This window comes from Meleagris gallopavo, chromosome Z, assembly GCF_000146605.3.
Source record: "Meleagris gallopavo isolate NT-WF06-2002-E0010 breed Aviagen turkey brand Nicholas breeding stock chromosome Z, Turkey_5.1, whole genome shotgun sequence".
Lineage (NCBI taxonomy): Eukaryota > Metazoa > Chordata > Aves > Galliformes > Phasianidae > Meleagris > Meleagris gallopavo.
Window position 1 is genome coordinate 42,625,694 of NC_015041.2, and position 22,858 is coordinate 42,648,551.

At 39.6% G+C, this 22,858-nt stretch overlaps 1 protein-coding gene across 1 annotated transcript in view; it reads right to left on the reverse strand.

The window, feature by feature from the left end:
• FER (FER tyrosine kinase) overlaps positions 1 to 22,858 on the reverse strand; it is a 162,025-nt gene that overhangs the window by 98,572 nt on the left and 40,595 nt on the right. The window contains 2 exon segments of the mRNA XM_010725904.3: positions 9,208 to 9,397; positions 13,102 to 13,224. Coding sequence (XP_010724206.1) covers positions 9,208 to 9,397; positions 13,102 to 13,224 — 313 coding nt within the window.

Genomic DNA, 22,858 nt, shown 5'->3' on the forward strand with positions numbered 1-22,858 from the left:
CAGATAATATGCTGATCTTAAGAAACATGCAAGAGTTGCTCTGAAAGTACTGACTCCTATTTTATTATGCTGGCCCATAATGTCAGAGGCAGATGTTGGTAGTATGGCAGTAGAGATTGAAACCTCCCCACCAATACTCCATTATATTTTGTTACTGCATGGCAGATGGCAACAGAGGGGCATCTGACATGGAAGTACGTGTGAAGCAAAGATGTGTCATTGAACTCCTCCTCCTTGCAGAAAAAACTGCACCCTTTCATTGATAATTGTTGAATGTTTACAGAGACCAAACAGTGGATGTGAACACCATGAGGTGACAGGTGGTGTTTCAGCAGTTGAGAAACAGCACATCACCTTCACTAGTACAAACTCCACGAGCTTGGCATGAAGGCTTCTCTTTACTGTCAATGAAAATGCATAACTAATAGTGGTCACTACATTGCAAAATAGTCTTTCATAAGTTAAATAAAAAAATAATGTTCCTGTGCTCCTTATGTCTATTGCAGTTTCCATAGAAATACACAGGAGACACTACTTCCAGAGCAAACTATGTATAATTTGATTCCTAGTCTACCAAAATATTACTGCCAGATCAATCTTTTACTTCAGAAATTTCCAGGTATGTTCAGTAGAAAAAAGCTCAGAGGTTTCATTATCTCTTATCTCTTAAATTCTGGGCCAGTCAGTAACATCCACCACTCAGGACAAAGCACAATGGGATTTATCTGTCTATTACCGTAGTATATCTCTGTGGATTGCCCTTTCTTTGATGGGTGCCCATCAGGAAAAAGATTTATGAGAAGAAGAAAATGGAACTAGAACATACCCTTACAGCAAGAAGAACATAGTTCACTCTCACCCACTACGACCATCTGACATTTGGAGCATTTTTCCTTCATTTTAATTTCTGTCTGTGAGCCAAAAACATATGTTCCAGCTAGCAAGCAGCTCAAAGCAAAAGTCATTAAGTTGAACTTCACCTGCCCAGGAATCCAACAGCTGCTTATGTACAAGTCTTATATAAATTAATAGGCACAATTTCTAAAAGATGACTACATTGTCAATGTTTCTTCTGCTGATAAATAAAGAAGAGGCTAAGGGTATCAATGTTGCATAGACTTACGCAGGTCCTATTGCCATTTACAATCTCAAAATAATGTGCTAGAAGTCTGCAAGTAACCTTGAACAACTCCCTTACCCCTTCCTGATAAGTGGACTCTTACATAATCTTAATTTTATATAAATATAATGAGCCACAAATTAGCAGGAAATTACTTACAAGAACAGATAAACAGGGGATCTGCTTGGTATTGCATTACAAAGCACAGAAACACCTCAATTCTTCTGAGTCACTAAGAGGAAAAAAAAAATTTCTATCTATACCTCAAGCTTCCTGATAATGCTGTCACAGAAGCTGCTTCCCCACATCTGTTTAAAGATTATATGTGGCCTTAGATAATATGAGAAAATGAACAATCCTATGATTCCATGGCATCTGTAGTTGGAAAGGACTCTAAAGAGTCATCTAGTCCACCTACTCTGCAATGAAGAGCCATCCATGGCTACGTCATGTTGTTCAGAGCCTCTGGCCTGACTATGAATATCTTCAGGGACTGGCCTTCCACCACCTTTCTGTGCAACCTGTTCCAGTCCCTCACCATAAAATACTTTTTCTTCATATCCAAACTAATCCCCCCTCTCTAAGTTTGAAACCACTTCTCCTTGTTCCATCACAACAGACCCTGCTAAAGAATCTGTCTTCTTCCTTCTTATAGCCCCCCTTTAGATACTGAAAGGCTGTCATCAGGTCTCCCTGACTCCTCTCCTCCAAGAAGAACATCCCCAGCTTTCTCTGCCTGTCCTCCTCGTAGAGGTGTTTCATCCCTTGGATCATTTTTGTGGTTTTCCTCTGGTCGCACTCCAACAGGCCCACATCTCTCCTGTACCAAGGACTCCACATCTGGATGCAGCACTCCAAGTCTCACCAGCATTGGGAGAGTGGCAGAATCACCTTTCTCAACCTGCTGGACATGCATCCACCTAGGATGTGGTTGGCTTTCTGAGCTGTGAGGGCACACTGCTGACTCATGTCCAGTTTAATATCCACCAGTACCTCCAAGTCCTTTTCACTCAATCCTTACATCCCCCAGTTTGTACTGACAGTGAGAATTGCCATGACCCATGTGCGACACCATGCACTTAGATTTGTTGATCCTCATGACCTTCTCCTGAGATTACTGCTCAAGCCTGTCTAGGTCTCTCTGAATGGCATCCCACCCCTTTGATACATCAACCACACACCACAGCATGGTGTAATCTGCAAACTTGCTGAGATTGCACTCAATCCCACTGTCATTCTTATTATGAAGATGTTAAAATGAGTGCTGATCTCAGTACCGTCCAAAGAAGACTGAGGCAAAAAAGTTGTTGAGTATCTCAGTCTTCTCCTTGTCTGTTGTTACCAGCTTGCAGGTGTTGCTCACTAGGGAGAGTACGCTCTTCTGTGCCAGTTGATGCATGTGTAAGAAGCCTTTCTTATCCTTCTTGCCTTTTGCCAAGTCCAGCTCCAGTTGGACCCTGGATTTTCTGACCCTACTGCTACACAGTCTAGCTAGATCCCTATACTTATCCCAGGTTACCTGTCTGCTTCTACTGCCTGAGCATTTTCTCCTCATTTGACCAGCAGGTCCCAGTACAGCCATGCTGCTTTCTTGCCTTACTTTCCTGACTTTCTACATCTGACAACAGAGAGCTTTTGTGCCCTGAGGAAAGCTTCCTTAAAGATCTGCCAGCTTTGCTCCACTCCCTGGTCCTTGAGGAAAAGTTGCCAGGGGGTTCTGTTCACTGACTCCCTGAAGAGTTGGAATTTGGCTTCCCTAAAATTAAGCATCCTGATTTTATTCTTTGCCTGCTTGATAACCCTCAAGAGTTTCAACACCACGACTGCACATCCTCTACAGACCAGGCAGCCTGATGTCACTAAATAGTTCACTCAAATTGATGAGCAACAGGTCCAGCATTACAACCCCCTGTGGGGCTCCTATTACTTGGCTCAAGAAGTTACCCTCAATACATTCCAGGAGCCTCCTGGATTGCCTACAACTTGTTATTCTTTTTTTCCAGCAGATGCCATGAAGGTTCAAGCCCCCAACAGGACAAGAGCTTGTGATTGCAATGCCTCCAGTAGCTGGAGAAGGAAGGCTTCTTCAGCAGGCTCCACTTGATAAGGTGGCCTATATTCGACACAAGGATTCTTTTGTCTCTGTCTCTCTCACCCACAGGCTTTCAACTTGCTCATGACCATTCTTTGGGAATTATTCTTCGCACTTTATTCCTTCCTTGATATAGAGACGTAGATGTCTCCTCCTTTCCTTTCTTGCCTATCCATTCTGAACAGCTGGTAGCCATCAATAGCCACATTCTAGCCATGGGAATCATCACACCAGGTTTCAGTGACAGCAACTACATCACGGTTTTCCAGTAGCATGGTGTCTTCCAGCCCCTCCTGTTTGTTTCCAAAGCTGTGTGCACTGCTGTAGAAGCACTTGAGCTAGGCAGCAGCTCTTGTCACCTTCATGCAGGATAACTCCTTAATACCTTTGAATGACTTGCCTGTCACTTTCATCTTCTTAAGAAATACTAGGTTGAAGACCCCAATAGCACCCTGTCCCTTTAACTTGGCTATCTGATCACATGCAGAACCACTGTCACTCTCTTCCCACTTCAGAAGTGCTTTAAAGCCCTGTCAATAAACCCAGATAGCTCCTAGGGCAACTTTTTTTTCTCCACCTATGACCTAGGTGGACCCCCTCAGCAACCATCAAGCCAGGCACTAATGGAGCATAGATAATGCGTGTTACATTTCTACAGCCTTACTATACAATACCTAAAACTCATTTCATGATGCATCTTTAATCATATACTCAATTCCTGTAAACGTTTTTTAAAATCTATACAATCAGAAAGATCAGTACAATGGAATGGCATTACAGGAGATGTAATGACAGAGGAACTAGCGTAACAGAAAGATGTTACAAAAAGAAGTGCTCACCCATCTCTCCAAGATCTAGGCTCACAAAGAAAGTCCACAAGGGAGGACTCTCCAACCAGAGACCTTTTGTAGCAGTCAGCCCTTAAATGAAGTCTAAGAGAGATGGAATCAAACTCCACCCCTTCGAGTCACACAGCTGAACTGCCTTCACCTGTGCACCCAGGGCTGACTGGGTCCTTTCCCCAAGTGCTCAATCTGTGGTTCAGATCATGAACTCAACAGTTCCTACACATATCTACATAGTTGACTTAGAAAAATTCAGAACTCATAAACTGATTAAAGCTTGTGGATTTCAATTTTAGTGATGTATGGGAAGTGTTGATCATGGCCCGAACCTCTGACTGACCACCTGAGGCAAGCACTGAGTCAGCCACAGAAGCACAGGTGAAGGCAATTCACCTGTGCTACTGGAAGGGGTCGAGCCTGGTTCCACTTCTCCTACATCCCATTTAAGGGCTGACTGCCACTGAGGAAGGATCTCTTTCTGCAGGTTGCTTTTCGTGAAGTTTATTACAAACCTACAACACTAGTGAGCATTTTTCATTTATTATCTTTCCTCCATGATAAGCCTACTTGGCCTAACCTCTGTACACCTATTGATTGTACAAGTGAGAATCCTAAAAATATTTGTCTCAAATCCTCAGACAATGTTGATCACACTATAGAAGGAGCATGCACTCACAAAATCTGGAAAACAGAGATGGGAATACAGTGCTCTTTCTTTTTTGTCTTTGTTTGTTTTAATATGTGCCACAAATAATTTCCACCAAAAGCTAACATATCTTACTTTTAAAGCGATCGCTAAGACCAGAATCTCTGAAGCCTTTTAAATAGTAAAACTAATCATAAATGCTGTGAATTTTTTTATTTTTTTTCCTTTTGGATACATACCTCAGCTAGGAATTCAGAAATGTTAAATCTTGTGCTAATACATGTCTACTCTTACTTACTCTACTACACACAGTGTAAAGGACAACACTCTCCTACAATGATGCACTGATAATTCATTGATAGTGCAGGTGCCTCCCACACTGACAACTGAATTCAATTTGAAATCCTTTAATGAGCACATGCAAAATGTGTATCAACTTTGCACAGCCGCTCCTTAAACAGCAAAGCTGTGCAGGTTTTTTTATTAGCTTACATGCTACGAAGAACACATGTTGGGTTTTCCTACATCACTGTTATATTTTACCATCTTTAAAAAACAACAGGAAAAATAACAGACAACAAAAACAAAACAAAAAAACTAAGCACCACTTCAGATTATTTAATGTTAGAAAAAATGAGAACGTATACTTCTATGTGTCATCTAACTTTTTTAGACATAGACGATGAAACTTTTTTAAACAATGATGAAAAATGATGACTGTTCAGTCATAACCAGCCTTTTGGCTTAAAAGCTTGAGCTCCACCTGCTGACAAGTTTTTACAGATTACAGAGCCAGAACACCAAGTCTTAGTTTTACCAATGGTTACAGCATAATGCAAAATCATAGAATCACAGAATCATAGAATCAACAACTTGGAAAAGACCTCCAAGACCATCTTGTCCAACCATGCACCTGCCAGCAATATGTCCCCATTAAACCATGTACCTTACAACATCTGAACGTTTCTTGAACATCTCCAGGGACGGTAACTACATGAACCACAATTACACTGAAATAGTATAATTGTTGTATTCTACTTAAAAGACAAGTAGTTCTCAGGAAAAAAAACAGACAAATACTCTAAAATACTGTTCTGTACTGTTACAGTAATTCTTTCTACCGTATAAAAATACAGGAAGACATACATTAAAGTGGCATACAGATTCCACTATATTATTGCTAAACAAAATTATTTACTATTTCATGTTATGACTTTATATCAGTTAAACCTACTGCCAGGCTTTTGTGGTCCCTGAAGATTTCCTGTTCTGTACCAATTTCCTAGTCAATACTGATTTTCTAAGTGTAACCTCCTAACATGAAATGCAAACCACTGCTGCATATTTCAGTAAGTTACATTTGCACTGCAAAGTTCCAAATACTGTCAATACTTTTTTTCTAATTAGAAGATCAGATAATACTGGAGTTTTCTTGTTATTTCTCTGTTTTAGTTGTGGCAGACTATTGTCACACACTTAAAATGGCAAGTGAAATATACTAAGATGAGTGACAGACAATCCATTCATTGTCTAAACACTGATAATCTACCACAAGCTTCCAGTTAACTTTTGTGACAGTGACATGATCTTTAAAAATTTTGATACTACATCATTTTGGCATAAAGACAGCTGTTTTACTAGAAATAACAATCTATTTCATAGTATTTATCTCCTTCCTACAGACATTAGAAATGAATCAGAAACATAGGAAGTTTCAAAACAAAATACAAGTTACCTAACTCTATCTACAAAATCAAATAAAACAGTGTTTCAAAGCCAGGCTAATTGTGAGTTATACAATACTGTTACATATTCTAAGAGATGAAAAACAAAACAATTTGAAAACTACTCCCATTTGATACTGGCTCCATTTGTGTGGCACCAAATAAATACTTTATATAAAGAAGTCTGCAATTTTAAACTTAAAATAACCCAAGAAATTCACAAACCTCAAAATGTACTCACAACATAAGCCAAACAAAAAATTAGTCATTACTAGGAAAACAATTTTCAAATCACACATTTACAACAAATTTTTCAAGAAGAGCAAATAAGAACAATTAAATGTAGTATCACACTACATTTAGATTACATAGACAGCAGACTTCAAACTCCTCGGGGAACTGCTTGGCAGGGTGACGTGGGCTAAAGCCCTGGAGGGAAGAGGAGCCCAAAACTAGTCAGTAATCAAGGACCTTCTCCTCCAAGCCCAGAAGCAGTGTATCCCAAGAAAAAAAAAGAAAGCAGGCAAGAATGCCAGGAGGCCTCCATGGATCAGAGAAGAGATCGTGGACTTAATTAAGCACAAAAAGAAAGCCTTAGGGAGTGGAAGCAGGAAGGCCACAGAAGACATGGGCCCTCCTCAGAAGGAAACTGGAGAACTGGACACAAGGGATACAGAGAAAGCTGAGGTGCCCAATGACTTCTTCGCCTCAGACTTCACTAACAAGTGTCCTAGCAGCACAACTCAAGTTACAGAAAGCAAAGGTATGAACCTGGAGAAGGAGAATCTGCCTACTATAAATAAAGATCCGGTTCGAGGCCATCTAAAGAACCTGAAGGTGTACAAGACCATGGGACCTGGTAAGATTCATCCATGGGTTCTGTGGGAACTGGCAGATGAAGTTGCCAAGCCACTATCCATCAGATTTGAAAGGTCATGGCAGCCTGATGAAGTTCCCACTGATTGGAAAAGAGGAAACATAACCCCTGTTTTCAAGAAGAGGAAAAAAAGATCCAGGGAACTACAGGCCAGTCAGTCTAACCTCTGTGCCTGGCAAGATCATAGAGTGGATCCTCCTGAAAGCCCTACCAAGGCACACGGAAAATAAAGACGAGGTGACTGGTGGTAACCGATATGGCTTCAACAGGGGCAAGTCAAGCCTGACATCCTGGTGGCATTCTATGATGGAGTTACAGCATCAGTGGATAAATAATTGGCGCCATTTACCCAGACATGCGCAAAGTGTGTGACACTGTTCATCCTGGTCACCAAATTGGAGAAAAATTGATTTGATGGACGGGCCACTCCGTAAGGAACTGGCTGGATGGCTGCACTCAGAGTGTTAGTGGTCAACAGCAGTGATGAGTGGCGTTCCTCATGGACTGGTGCAAGGACCAGTGTTATTTAACATCTTTGTAAGTGACGTGGACAGTGGGATCAAACATACCTTCAGCAAGTTTGCAGATGACAGCAAGCTGAGAAGTACAACTGACATACTGGAGGGAAGAGACGCTATCCGGAGGGACCTAGACAGGCTTGAGATGTGGGTGCATGTCAACCTCATGAAGTACAACAAGGCCACGTGAAAGGTCCTGCATTTGGGTTGAGGCAATCCCAAGCACATGCAAGTTGGGAAAAGAACAACTTGAGAGAAGCCCTAGGGAAGGATTTGAGAGTGTCAACTGATGAAAGAGTCAACATGAGCTGACAATGAGTGCTTGCAGCCCAGTCCAATTCTATCCTGAGCTGCATCAAAAGAAGAGCCAGCCCCAGCAGGCTGAGGGATGTGATCCTGCCATCAATGCTGGTGAGGCCTCACCTGCAGTTTATAATCCAGGGGAGAGAATAAACTTTTTACAAGGCTAGACAGAGATAGGACAAGGGGAATGATTTTAAGGTCAAGGAGGGAAAGCTTAGACTAGATGTCAGGGGGAAGTTCTTCACAGAGATGAAGGTTCTGGAACAGGCTGCCCAGAGAGGCTGTGGATATCCCATCCCTGGAGGTGTGCAAGACCAGGCTGGATGGAGTCCTGGTCCAGTTACCAAATCTGGAGTTTGGTGGCCCTGCCTCTGGCAGGGGAGTTGGAAATTGATAATCCTTGGAGTCCCTTCCAACTCAAGCCATTCTATGATTCCATGATTACTATCTCAACACAACTGCATATAATTAAGAAAGGAAAGTCCCAAAATAGTAGACAAGTATGTTTTAAGATTACTAGAATCTTAAAAATTAACACAAGTTTATTTTTATTGGAAAGAGCCATCTAAAATTAAGAGGCCATCTAAAAATAAGCTGCAAGGAATTGGGTATTAGCAAGTAAGAGTTAAAAGGAACGATTACAGTATGTGAAGTTAATTTCTCATACATATTATATGCAGTATTCCAAAAGCTTTTATCTGTTAGTTTTCTGTCTACAACTGTGAATATATTGCTTCAACAAAGCCAACAAAATTATCCATAACTCATACTCATGTTTATTAAATCTATTTAAAAATTTACACTTTTAATTATAAACCAATCTAATGAGAAGTTAAATCTCTAGGGTGCATGAAGCCAAATTAAGTCTGCAGATATACAAAGAGTAATGTAAATTATTGCAACTTAAAAATAAATAGATAAGTAATAAATAAAACCACACAATTGAATTGTTTTTCCAATGAGTCAGTTTCTGAAAATGTAAAGAGGAGTTTATTCACTCCAGTCATCTATTCATGTGTCATGAAATGCTGATCTAAGGAACAATATATGATAGTAAGACTGTATAATTCAGTAAAGCTTACCATAGAAGTGACTGATCTGGCATCTTCTTCATAGTTCACTACAGGTGGTGGTTCTTTCCCATCATTCTCTTGCACTTTTTGTTCCAGTAGCTCTTTCTGGGCTGCAAATTTAGCCTCAGAGCATCTTAATTGCTGAACAGTTTGTTTAAGTTCCTCCAGTGCTTGCTTTTGGCTCAGCAAGAGAACAATACTGAAAAGAAAATTTAAAATTTTTAACTTAATTTTAAACTTAAAGTTTAAAATTTTTAAACTTTAAAATGCACATAATTTATGAAAGACTTTAAAAAAAGCATTTTCAATACTGGAAATCTGTTACAAATCATTTTTTTTCTTGTCTTCTACAAGTGATTTTCAGTCTGCTCTGCATACTTCTCTGTTTTTCAACAGCTATTGAAATCATATCCCATAATCTACTTGTGGTCTCACTTACACCATTATTACACAGTATTTCACCATTAACATACAAGAGAACACAGGAATATTTTCACATTCCCACTTGTTACCTTTGACCTTATTCCAAATGCAGAGCAACAGCTGCCCTCAACCACTATACGTTTTCATTACTGTTTGCATAAATTTACATTCTGATTAACCTCTGGAGTTTAAACCTGGACAGCAATCTTCTAACCTCAACTATTCTGTGACTCATTTGGATTTATTAAAACATCATTACAGAAGTGCAATGCAGAATGCTGCATGGATTTACTACTGTGTCACCTCATCTTATCAGTTAGTTCTCTTCCAAGTCTGAATTTCAGATTACTATTTAGTTACAGTTATGCTTTCTGTTTACTTTCTTGTTTTCAGTCTATTTACTGATACTTCTTCTTAAAGATATCTTATACCTCCTTCCTTTCTTACACTGATAGACTTCAAACTGTTGCCTTATTAAAAAAAGCCTCGTAGAAGACCAAAGATTCTCACTTCTCAAACAACAGTTGCATCACAAATGGCTGTATCAGCTCTAGAAGCTTCCTGGGAAAAACAGTACATGAAACAGATTTGGAAAAAAAACCTGTAAGTGGCCTTGCAGCTGCTCGTAAAAAGAACTGTACTTGGCTCTTAATTGTCTCCTGTGCCACAGTCAACAAGGTTTTCACCTTTCTTGGAGGCCACTAAAGATCCATTCTGCATAGATTAAAAAAAATAAAAATAAAAATAGCCCCAGACCCTTCAGTTCTCCCAGAAGTGACCCATGTGAATAAGAGAAATGCACACCTAGCACTGAGACTATCAGGTACAAATTCAGCCTTAAAAGCATGAGACAACACCAATGAAATAACAGAAAGCTGATTTCCTAATAATGAATATGCAGAAGACCAATTAAATGAAGGTGCCATAAAACAGATCTTCACATAAAGGTATGAGAGAACACACATGCTCAACTTCCCTAAGTATTCTACAACAGACAATTAAACATTAGCAAAGGACAAGCAAACTGTTTAGGATATCCACCTGGAAGCTAGATGGCTATTACCCTCAATAATTGCCAAAACCAAACATTGAACAGAATCTGTCCAACAGCGTGAATCATCTATGGTACAACACTAACACACTCAGAACATTCCACTTGAGCCCAGAAGCTTGGTCTAGAAAGAAACACAGAATTCTCATAGTCTGAAAGAGCAGATAAAGAAAGTTGAGACACCAGGCCTACCAAGAACAAGGACACTAAAGAAAAATTATAGTATTCTGTCATTCTGTACGCTCTTAATTTGGAGAAAAAAAAGAAGTTTATAAATTATTCCTGACTACCAAATCCATTTTTCCTACTTCAGAAATGAAGTTGTTTGTTGTACTCATGAACAAGGCTCAAGCAGTTCTGTTGACACCACCCAAAAGACCACTGGAAAATCCTGAAAAAATCAAAAGCAAGCCTCATAATTCTGTATATCCACAGTTTTAGCTCTGTCTGACAAAGAAAGGGACACAATCTTGTCTGCTGAAGAAGTTGCTCTGTCATAACTCACATACAGACACAAAACATTGTGTAGGCAGGCATATAGTGATTGCACTACAAGCCAAAAGTCATGGATGGCAAGATTACTCCTTCAGAAACTGATCCTGAGATAGGTAGTTACTTGAACAAGTTCCAAAGTAATAAGAGAGACATCACTGGTGGCAAAAGATAGAAAGCCATATCCCAGGATGTGTGCATTGTTTCAAGTTAGCAAAGAACAAAACTCCTTGCAGCAGCCAAATGATCTTTTGTGTGAAAAGAATGAGTGCAGTGTATGAAGACGTAAGTGGAAGACTTGAAAAATAAAGTTCAGCATGAGAAAGCAGATATTTAAAAACATTACATGAAGATATGAACTCCTCGAGACAGTTTTCTTCATCTCATCCTCATCAATGAGGGAAAATAAAGACCAAGCATCTCTCCACAAAAATGATGGCTTTCCACCATCAGTAGGACCTTGGTGAAAACATGTTATCGTCTAAAACGACAGTATTCCAAATGCTGAATGGTTGCAACTCATTATGAACCATAGACAAGACTGTTGAAACTCAGGAGTTATTCCCTTCTCAACTGTGACATGATGTACACCAAGAATAGCTACATGACAGTTTGCCCAAATCCATCACAGAATACTGATCATTCCTTTTACATGTGAGGAATTACTATCTACAAAACTCTCTGCCTGTGTCTTTTAAGAGTGAATCCTTGCGAGATCGAAAGAGGGCAGCAAATGGGAAAGTGATTCACTCCAAGATGCACTTCAACATGTGCTTTAATGAAAAGCGCAATAGGTGTAAAACTCAATTCATTGTGCCGCCATAATTAGACACTGAGAAACAATACCCAGTGCAGACTGCTACAGATTACTCAAAGGAGCCTGCACATAGCAAGAAACAGAGGGAGAGTACAAACTACTTTCAGAGAGATGAAATAGACAGAAAGACAATGAAGAAGCATTCCTATGGTAAAGCAGAACAAAATCCATCCAGTCCAAACCGTTTATCCTGTAAGAAAGTAAGGCAGGTCAAGAACTGAATAAATGAAAAACGTACTGTAAGTGTCCTTCGTCAATGAAAGAAAATTTGTCTAGTCAGTACTGTACACTTACATAAAGTTCTGAATGTGAATGAAATGCATTTGGCAGTACCAACTGATAAGATGCCTTCTAAGAGCTAAGAATGTGTCTACAGCAGATGAAGATCACCTGAGGTATTGCATTCCAATTTCCTGTTACTGTAAATCAGACCAAGCGTTTAGTAAGACTACGACTGATCACAAAAAGAGCTAGGGAGACATCACTACAAAAATAAAGGTTTTATCTGTTACAGTAACTTCACTTAAGATTGGGATGTGAGTATGAAATAGAGGTGAAAGATCCTACCCTAGAAGTATCAATTATAATAAATGTTTTATTTATGACACATAAAACAACCATTAAAATCTCACCTTCATTATTTATTGAGCATTACCACAAGGCATTGGTTCTACATTCACTATTCTGAAGCAAATGCCATGAAGAATGAACTCAACAACTTCTAAACATTACTGCATAAGAAAGATTATACAGCTTCCACATAACTGAAAAAGTCTTCCACAAAATCACACGTATACAACAAACTATGTCAAACAAGGAGACAATCTGAATTGATTTTTTTTCTTCATACAGGTTGAAGTTACAATGCTAAGAAAAGTTCAGTTACTGAGCTACCATCAATATGACAACAAAATTAAATTAATAGAACTGCTCAGTTCTCTAATTAATTAGGATCTGGTGTCAAGAAGGCTTATTTTAGAAGTTGAAAATGTATTGTTATTCATAAGTAAGAATACTTTCTCAAGCAGAACAAGACTGGAGATTATTTCTTATTTAAGAGAATGGCATTACAGACATTTTCGTTCACATTATTACAACCGGAATTTTTAATTCCACTTACTCTGACTTCTTTTCACAAGTCTTAGAAGAGTCTTCTATTTTTTTCTCTAGTTCCAACACAAGTTCCTCTTTGCTCAAAAGTGTTTGCTGTGTTTGAATGAGTTCTTCTATTACTGTTTTTAACCTGTAAGACATACAATACCAAAATCCATGGTGTAAATATATAGGAACTGTACATATTTGGGATCTTTTATTTCCCTAAGAAGCATTCATTTCTAATTTTTAAACAGTTCTATACTAAGCTATGCATATCTACAAGGTTGCAAAATGATCTATGCCCACAGGCTCTTCTACCAAGAAAACTTCAACAATAAATCATGATGAGTTCTGCGGATTAAAGCCTTACTAACATACTGCTGATATCTGAGATGCTTCATGAAATTAATAACTTTCTGATTGCGTAAGTACTTTTTAAGTAAATACACAGAATTGATAGCTGGGATAAAATAAGAAAATAATGAAAAACCTCTAGAGATAATGAAAGAAGAAACAAGTCCTACATTATTAATTAATGCTACACTTGTTTTAAGAGCAAGCTGCATACTTCTCTTAACTATTTTTTTAAAACTACACAATCTTTGATAATAAAATATGTTAAAATCAAACTACTGTTAAGCCAGGAGAAAAATTTCTAAAGAGTGCCTTGTGCATTCATATAGAACATATACGTGTTGATGAGTGCCAAAAAGTGGCATATACATCACTACATAAGTAGGTTGCTCCGAAAGTAATGCCTTCTATTTAATTCCATGGAAAGTACAACAGATACAATGAGCACAATAAAACTATTTGATAGAGCACATTCTCTGCTACAAAATACGTGCAATGTAGTCATCACCATCAGCTACATATTTTCACCAGAGATGAACAAGTGCCTACATGCCACATTCATCAAAACCTGCAACAGCAGAAGCAACCCGTGGTTTCACAGCTGCTATGACAGCATCACTGCTGGGAAAATGTCAGCCACACAATCTTTTGCTAGCCCAAACGATGACAGCCAGACGGTGCTAAAACCGGACTGTAAGATGGGTATAGTAGGACAGCTCATCCAAGACTGACAATGTGCTCCGTTCTTTCTCTTTAAACTAGTATGGGGTCTACTGTTACCAGTTTGCAAGAGAAAGGTCGTCTTCTTCTCTGGCCTGACTCTGGAAGTTCAAGCCTTCAGCTTAGTCAGAGCCATGATACAGCAGTCCAAAGTTAATGGCTTGTCTGGGTTCCAGAAAATCCAGAAAGACCACCCCTTCTTTACCCAAAAAACAGCACACATCACTTTACTCATTCAGGACTGCATCTTGAGCCTTTTCTTTGAATTCAAGCCACCTCTTCATGGATTGCCACTTTGATTCTGGCTTGTAGTGATGACATCATGTCTCATCACTAGTAATCACAAAATCATAGAACTGCAGGGGTTGGAACGGAGATCATTGAGTCCAACCCCCCAGTTAAAGCAGGTTCCCAAAAGTAGGCCACACCAACAGGCATCCAGACCGGTCTTGAATATTTCCAAAAAAGGAGATTCCACAACCTCTCTGGGCAACTTGTTTGAGTGCTTTGTCACTCTCACTGTAATGAAGTTCTTCCGCTTATCTGTATGAACTTCTTATGCTCAAGTTTTTTGACACTGCTCCTTATCCTATCACAACACACCACTCAAAAAACTCTGGCCTCATCTACCCACCTCCTGCACTTTAGATATCTACAAACATTGATCAGATCCCCTTTCTGTCTTCTCCAGGCTGAATAAACCCAGGTCTCAGCCTTTCCTAGTATGAGAGATGCTCCAGGCCCTTCATCATCTTTGTCACCTCCCTGCTGGAGTCCTTCCAGAAGAGTCCAGCCTTTTTTGAACAAGGGAGTTCAATACTGGACACAGTATTTCAGATGTGGCCTTAGAAAGACAGAGTAGGGGGAGAAGATCACCTCCCTCAACCTGCTGGTCATGTTCTTATTAATGCATCCCAGTGTATCATTGACCTTTCTCACTACAAGGACACACTACTGGCAAAGAAGATAAAGGTTAGTAAGAAAAGGCTGTTTTAAGTATGTCAACAGTAAAAGGAAGGCTAGGGAAAATGTGGGTCCCCTACTAAATGAGGGGGGGTATTGTGGTAATGGAGGATGCTGAGAAGATGGAGATAATGAATGCTGCCTTTGCTTCTGTCTTCAATCAAAGAGTCCTCTCGGGAATCCCAGACCCTGGAGATAAGTGAGAGAGTCTGGGGGATGAAAGGCTCCTCTTTGGTGAGGAAGGAGATGGTCTGAAAGCGTCCTGGCAACATCAGTGTAGATCCATGGGCCCCAATGGGATGTATCCACATGTGCGGAGGGAGCTGACAAAGGTGACTGCTGAACCACATGCTATTATCTTTGAGAGATCTTGGAGAATGGGAGAGATGCCTGAAGACTGGAGGACAGCCAACGTCAATCGTGGACAACAGGCTGACTGTAAGCCAGCAGTGTGGTGGCCAAGAAGGCCAACAGCATCCTGGGGTGCATTAAAAAGACTGTGGCCAGCAGGTCAAGGGAGATGATCCTCCTTCTCAACTCTTCCCTGGTCAGGCCTCACCTAGAGTACTGTATCCAGTACTGGGCTCAGAGATCTGAGTCTGTTCAGCCTTGAGAAAATTAGACTGATAGGGAAACTAATCAGTGACAATAAATATTTAAGGTGCAGGAGGTAAAAGGGCAAGGCCAGACTCTTTTCTGTGACGTATAGTGATAGGACAAGGGGATGGGGCCACAAACTGAAGCATAAGAAGTTCCACACAAATGTGCACAAGAACTTCTTCACGGTAAGGGTGACAGAGCACTGGAACAGGCTGCCCATGGAGGTTGTGGAATCTCCTTCTCTGGACATATTCAAGACCCACCTGGATGTCTACCTGCGCAACCTGCTGTAGAGAGCCTGCTTTGGCAGGGGCTTGGAGTTGGTGATCTCTAGAGGTCCCTTCCATCCCCTACAATTCTGTGATTCCGTGAACAGCTCAGTACATCCTGACAAACTGGCACACAGTGTTCTTTCTGTTCCTATGTAAGAATTCATGGGATCCACCTGCATAAACTTTGTGATATTCCAATACTATCATCATTGTTCCCAAAATGCTGCAGCCAATATATCAGCTCCGTACAGAGTTTCCTGGTCATGATCCACCAGTTTGTATAGATGAACCCATCAACACGCATTTCATGGTGTGAAATCTGTGTATGGCCACCTGGTATGTGGCTTATCTTTCACGTCTCTGCCATCACTGCTAAAACACCACCACCTCAATGTGCTAATATCCACTGTTTGGTCTCCGTAAATATGCTGAGCAAGCACTGAGGAATGTCAGTGGGTGGCATTTTTTCCATATGGAGAAATTCCATGACAAATCTTTGTTTCATTCACATTTCCATTGATGCCAGATGCCATTTTGTCACACCACCTCTCTGCTGCCAGCTGTTGCACAGCAAAAAACATAATGGAATACTGGGGGGAATGTTCAAATCCTACTGTCATACTACCAACATTCACTTCTGATGTCATGGGCCAGTATAATAAAATAGAAGGCATTACTTTCGGAGGAGCATGCATGTGCATACACATGTGTCAAGAGTGGAATGATCAAAACACATACAATACGTACTGCTACACAAATATGTTGCCCTAAACCATCCCAAAATGGTGAGTGGCAAAGGACAACAGAGCAATTTACAGAGACTCTAGGAGTTGTGTCCAATGTATCATTTATACCAAAATAGTTTGATCTTAATAGTGAACTAGTTTTCCTGCTGTATTTTACACAATATACAAAAGAATATACACAATATACACAAACAAATACGTTTAAACATATTCTTTCTTCAGACAGTCCTAGAAAATGCAAGACAAATGACTACAAAAAAGCCATACAGTGAATGATAATAAATTGCTTCCCAAATGAACAAGCATCTACATGTTTATTTTTAGAAAAAAGCAACATAACATATTAATATCTCTTTTTCTAATAAACAATTTTACTGTTATTAAATTATTAAAGTCTGTACACTGAACTTCTCAGAAATAAGAATTCTTACACTCTCTGATTTAATATCAATTATCAAATGTTAATACCTTGCTTAAAAATTAATTACCAATTCTTTAACTGAATCACAGAATCAGAATCATAGAATTACTCAGGTTGGAAGGGACCTCAAGGATCATCAAGTCCAACCGCAGCCTAACCACAGTACCCTAACTCCAACAACCCTCTGCTAAATCATATCTCTGAGCACCACATCCAAACGGCTCTTAAACACATCCAGGGACGGTGACTCAACCACCTCCCTCGGGAGCCTATTCCAATGTTTAACCACCCTTTCTGTAAAGAAGTGTTTCCTAACGTCCAACCTAAACTTACCCTGGCACAACTTGAGGCCATTTCCCCTCGTCTTGTCACCTGTCACCAGTGAGAAGAGACCTACCCCGCTCTCACTGTAAGCATCTTTCAGGTACCGGAAGAGAGCAACAAGGTCTCCCCTCAGCCGCCTCTTCCTCAGACTAAACAGCCCCAGCTCCCTCAGCCTCTCCTTACAGGGCTGATTTTCTAAGCCCTTCACTAGCCTCGTTGCCCTTCTCTGGACCTGCTACAGCACCTCAATGTCCTTTCTGTATTGAGATGCCCAAAATTGAACACAGTACTCGAGGTGAGGCCTCACCAGTGCCGAGTACAGGGGCAGGATGACTTCCCTAGTCCTGCTCACCACACCACTCCTGATACAAGCCAGGATGCCATTGGCCTTCTTGGCCACCTGGGCACACTGCTGGCTCATGTTCAGCCGATTGTCCATCAGAACACCAAGGTCCCTTTCCATCAGGCAGCTTTCCAGCCACTCCTCCCCAAGCCTGGGATTGTTGTGACCAAATTGCAGGACCCGACACACGGCCCTATTGAAACTCATGCCGTTAACCTTGGCCCATCGATCCAGTCTGTCCAGGTCCCTCTGTAGTGCCCTTCTCCCCTCTGGCAGATCAGCACTCTCTCCCAGCTTGGTGTCATCTACAAACTTACAGAGGGTGCACTCAATCCCCTCATCAAGATCATCAGTGAAGATGTTCAACAGAAGCGGCCCCAGTACTGAGCCCTGGAGGACACCGCTCGTGACCAGCCACCAACTAGATCCAACTCCATTGACCACGACTCTTTGGGCCCGGCCATCCAGCCAGTGCTTCACCCAGTGGAGCGTACACCCATTCAGACCATGGGCAGCCAGCTTCTCCACGAGAATGTTATGGGGGACAGTATCAAAGGCCTTACTGAAGTCCAGGTAGACCACATCGACAGCTTGATCCTCATCCACTAAGTGGGTCACCTTGTCATAGAATGAAATCAGGTTTGTCAGACAGGATCTACCATTCGTAAACCCATGCTGACCGGGTCTGATCCCCTGGTTGACCTTTAATTGGTCCATGATAGTTCCCGAGATTATTCGTTTCATAATCTTCCTGGGCACTGAGGTGAGACTGATAGGCCTGTAGCTACCAACTGAAAATACTGTTTGTTTTTTTGGTCAGCTTTCTAATCAGTATTTTAATCAACACCGTTGATTTTAATCAACACTGTATTTGGCTTAATAATTAAAATAAAGGAAACAGATGTTACATCTATAAATTTGCATGTAAGATCAATATATTACATTCTTTATGAATAGAGAATGACTTCTTAAATACACATTCTACATGTGCTGAAACAATATGAAACTGACCGATGATCTTGAGTTCTAAAAGCACTGGCTTTGATTGCCTAAATTCCACACCAGAAAGTTTCTGCAGAGGAGAACAAGCTTCAGTATGTACCAAATATGGATACAGTAAAGCACAAGTATTCAATAAGTTAAAACCAAACTAATGACATTGTTCATCACTGTAATATATGATTGCACATATGCAGAATCAACACATTGAAATGCTTTAAAATTTCAAAAATATCTAACTTTATATGACAGCACGAGATTGAAGCGGAGTATCGGTGTAGTTCTTTTGAAAATTTCTGAGACACTTTAATAGCTGACAAGCATAAACTTTCATTGTAATGCTTTTTGGAATTTCCCTGTACCATTCCGAGAAAATCATCAATGTGTATCAGGAGACACCACATCTCCCACACTACTTAGAAAGATGAACTAGTCAACATTCCATCTAGAATGATAGAATCCTTAAGAGTTGGAAGGAACCTTTAAAGGTCATCTAGTCCAACTTAGCTGCAATGAACAGGAACATCCACAGCTAGATCAGTTTGCACAGAGACTGATCCACCCTCACCCTGAATGCTCCAGGGACAGGCCTTCCACTAAATCTCTGGTGACCTGTTCCAGTGCCTTACCACCCTCGCTGTAAAAGTTTCTTCCTTATTTGTGGCTCTCCTCTGGACAGATCTGTGTTTCTCCTGTACTGAAGACTGCACACCTGGATGCAGTACTCCATGTGAGGCCTCACCACTGAGTAGAGGTGCAGGATCACCTCCTCTGACCTGATAACCATGCTTCTTTTGATGCAACCCAGGTTATGGTTGGCTGTCTGAGCTGCAAGGACGCACTGCTGTCTCATGTCCAGCTTTCTATCTATCAGTACCCCCAAGCCCTTTTTGGCTGGCCTGTGCTCTTATCTTTTCATTCCCAACTTGTATTAGTAGTGGATGATGCCTCAACCCAGGTTCAAGACCTTGCATTTGGTTTTGAACCTCATGACATTCTCCTAGGCCCATGCTCAACCCTGTCCAGGTCCCTCTGAATGGCATCCTGTCCCTTGACTGTGTTGACCGTACCCCACAGCTTGGTTTAATCAGCAAACTTGGTGAGAGTGCACTCAACCCCACTGTCAGTGTCACTGATGAAGATATCAAAGAGTATTGGTCACAGCACTGACCCCTGGGAGACACCACTCATCGATTTCCATCCAGACACTGTGTCACTGACCATCACTCTCTGGACCCGATTTTGCAGGCAGTTCTAACATCCACTGAATAGTTCACCCATCAAATCCATAGCTTTCCAACTTGGAGAGAAGGATGTTGTGGGGTACCATGTCAAAGGCCTTACTGAAGTCAAGATAGATGATATCAGTGGCTCTCCTCTTGTCCATTGATGCAGTGACACCATCATAAAACGCCACTAGTGAAGCCATGCTGGCTTTTCCATATCACCTCCCTGTCCTCCATGTGCCTTACATGGCATGTGGATCCATGTGCCTTAGATTCCATAGGATCTACTTCCCTGCCAAATTTTTAGTTAAACTTACCTAAAAATATAAAACTGAACCCGTTTAATCATTACTTATTCTTAATTATATTTTAAACTCACATACTTTATTCAATTCTCCAGTAAGTAATGTACAAAGAATTGTCATTCTTCCGTGATACACTCAACAAATCAACTGATTTAAGCAGAGTTATTGAATTTGGATCAATACACATATTTGAATCTCCTCAAAGTGCTGAAAATAAATACAGTCTGTGTACTGGATCTAGCTCCATTTTGTCAATAATAAAACTAGTTCCACACAGAAACATTCCAATGTACTTACAAGATGCAAGGCACCAATCTCAATGCTAAAGCTGACTTCAACTGCCAAATTCTTACTCTTTTAGCACATACAGAATGGATATTTAAGAAGTCATCATCTGTTGATAAATATACTGAACTTATTTGCAGATTTCTAATAATATGCATGTCACTGGTAAAAATACTTGCTTTCTTTTGTTTTCTTCTAGTGGCTCTAAAGCATGACTACAGTAAAAAATTCTAAAAAGCAGTTAACAACGCACATCAGCAAAGGCAGTCTGAAGAGAACTGAGCAGTTGCAAGTTCTCACTTGCAATAAAAAGCAAATTTTAAAAATAAAAACAAACTCGATTATCAGCTTTCACTGGACTAGGAGATATGTAGTCAGTCTCCACAAAAATACGCACTGCTTAGCATGTTCATAACAATCCAAATTAAAAAAAGTGACAGAGAATACTGATACAATAGTATCTGAATGTGAAGAACGTAAGATCCAGAAAAATCCTAATACTCTGAATTATTTTACTACTGGATTATCATCTAGGTTAATTTCAGTACATACTGAAATAAGCAAATACACAGAGGGAAAAAAAAACCCATAATTTTACTTATGCAATGAATAGCTCTAAGCTGACCAGTACCACTCAGAAACAACACCTCAGAATTATAGTAGAGACTTTGAAGACAGTGACTTGATTCTCTGCTTCAATCAGGAAATCAGATGGAATAACAATCCTGGATTTGTTAAAAATAAAGTAGAACAAGAACATGGAAATCCAAAAATCTCAAAAAACCAGACAGTAAACTGGAAAATGCTTAATGACAAATGAAAAACTTGATAAAAGGTACAAGTAAGTTTTGTGAAAGGGGTAACTACAGGTAAACACTATTCTGAAAGAAAAAAAGATAAGAGTAGGATTATGACAAGTTTAGATTATCATGAGTGGAAAGGAGTAGATTGTTCGTATTTTCCCCCCAAAAAACAAGATCTTAACTGTCAAAAAGTGAAACTGAAGTTAATCATCTGAGTTCCTTGATCAGAAATTTTGTGGACAATAGATTTTTGTACAAATTAGAACTGATTTGACAAAAATCACAAAAGTAAAATATACCTAATAATATTACAAACAAATAATACTTCAGACCCTAAACATTTTCTAGCTGAAAAATACGACAGGCTAGGAGATAATAGAATAGCTGTCCTGTTACTGTTCTCCTCCATAGTTTTCCTTGTTGGTCAGTGTTAAGAGAGTTGGTTAAGCCAACCTTTGGTGTGACCATATTATACCTAAACTTTTTTGCCAAAATAAGCTACAATAGAAAATGAAAATCTTGAAGAAGGCAATGTTTATAAGTAGTGTTTATTTCTATTCTAAAAATATTTTCATGCCATAAAACTTGTCTTTCAAATGCACAACATAATTTGAAGTGGATGAACATCAAGTTTATAAAGAATAGACAAGAGGTTGTACTGAAAATGTGTTTATCGAGACAACTATGTAGGTGCATATTTACAAATATAAATAGGCAGAACCTTGACAATCTTTTTTACAAGAAAACTAGCCTCTCATATGTTTTACTTAGAAATGTTAATGTTTTATTCATAAAAGCAAAAAAGTTATTACTTTTTTGAACTACTGAATGTAGAATCTTAGGAAAAAATAAAGATGGATCAAAAAGACTGATTTAATAAGTGTATTTTTCCTGTTACTGAGCTAAAGTTGATTTACATGTACAATGTTTAAATACCCAGGGATGATCTCAGTTTAGTAATGAATGTATAAGTAAATGTATAAATAAATAAATATGTTAGAAGCATGCTTAAAGAAGGAAGGGGTTTTAACTATTGTAGGATTATTTGACATGATAGATGAAGTTCCTTCAGTATAAAGAAGGAGGATTTTAACAAAGAAAATTAAAATTTACATTTGAAAACTTACTTCAATACCTATTTAAGAATAAATTTATGAAAAGACATGCTAGTTAGTGACCTTGAAAAATAAATGAAAAAAATCCAAAGAATCTCTCATGGTAAGGAAGAACAAGGATTAGAATAATCTATGGAAGATACACCATAATGTTTTTGTTCCAAATATCTCACTGCTATGAGAATTCCCTATAATCTTGGTTTTTTGAATAATCTACAGGAAACAATTTGATTAAGCAGAAAAGAAGTTAAAAACCACAACTCACAACTGATCTTACTTGGACTAGTTATGCCTTCTGTAGCACAT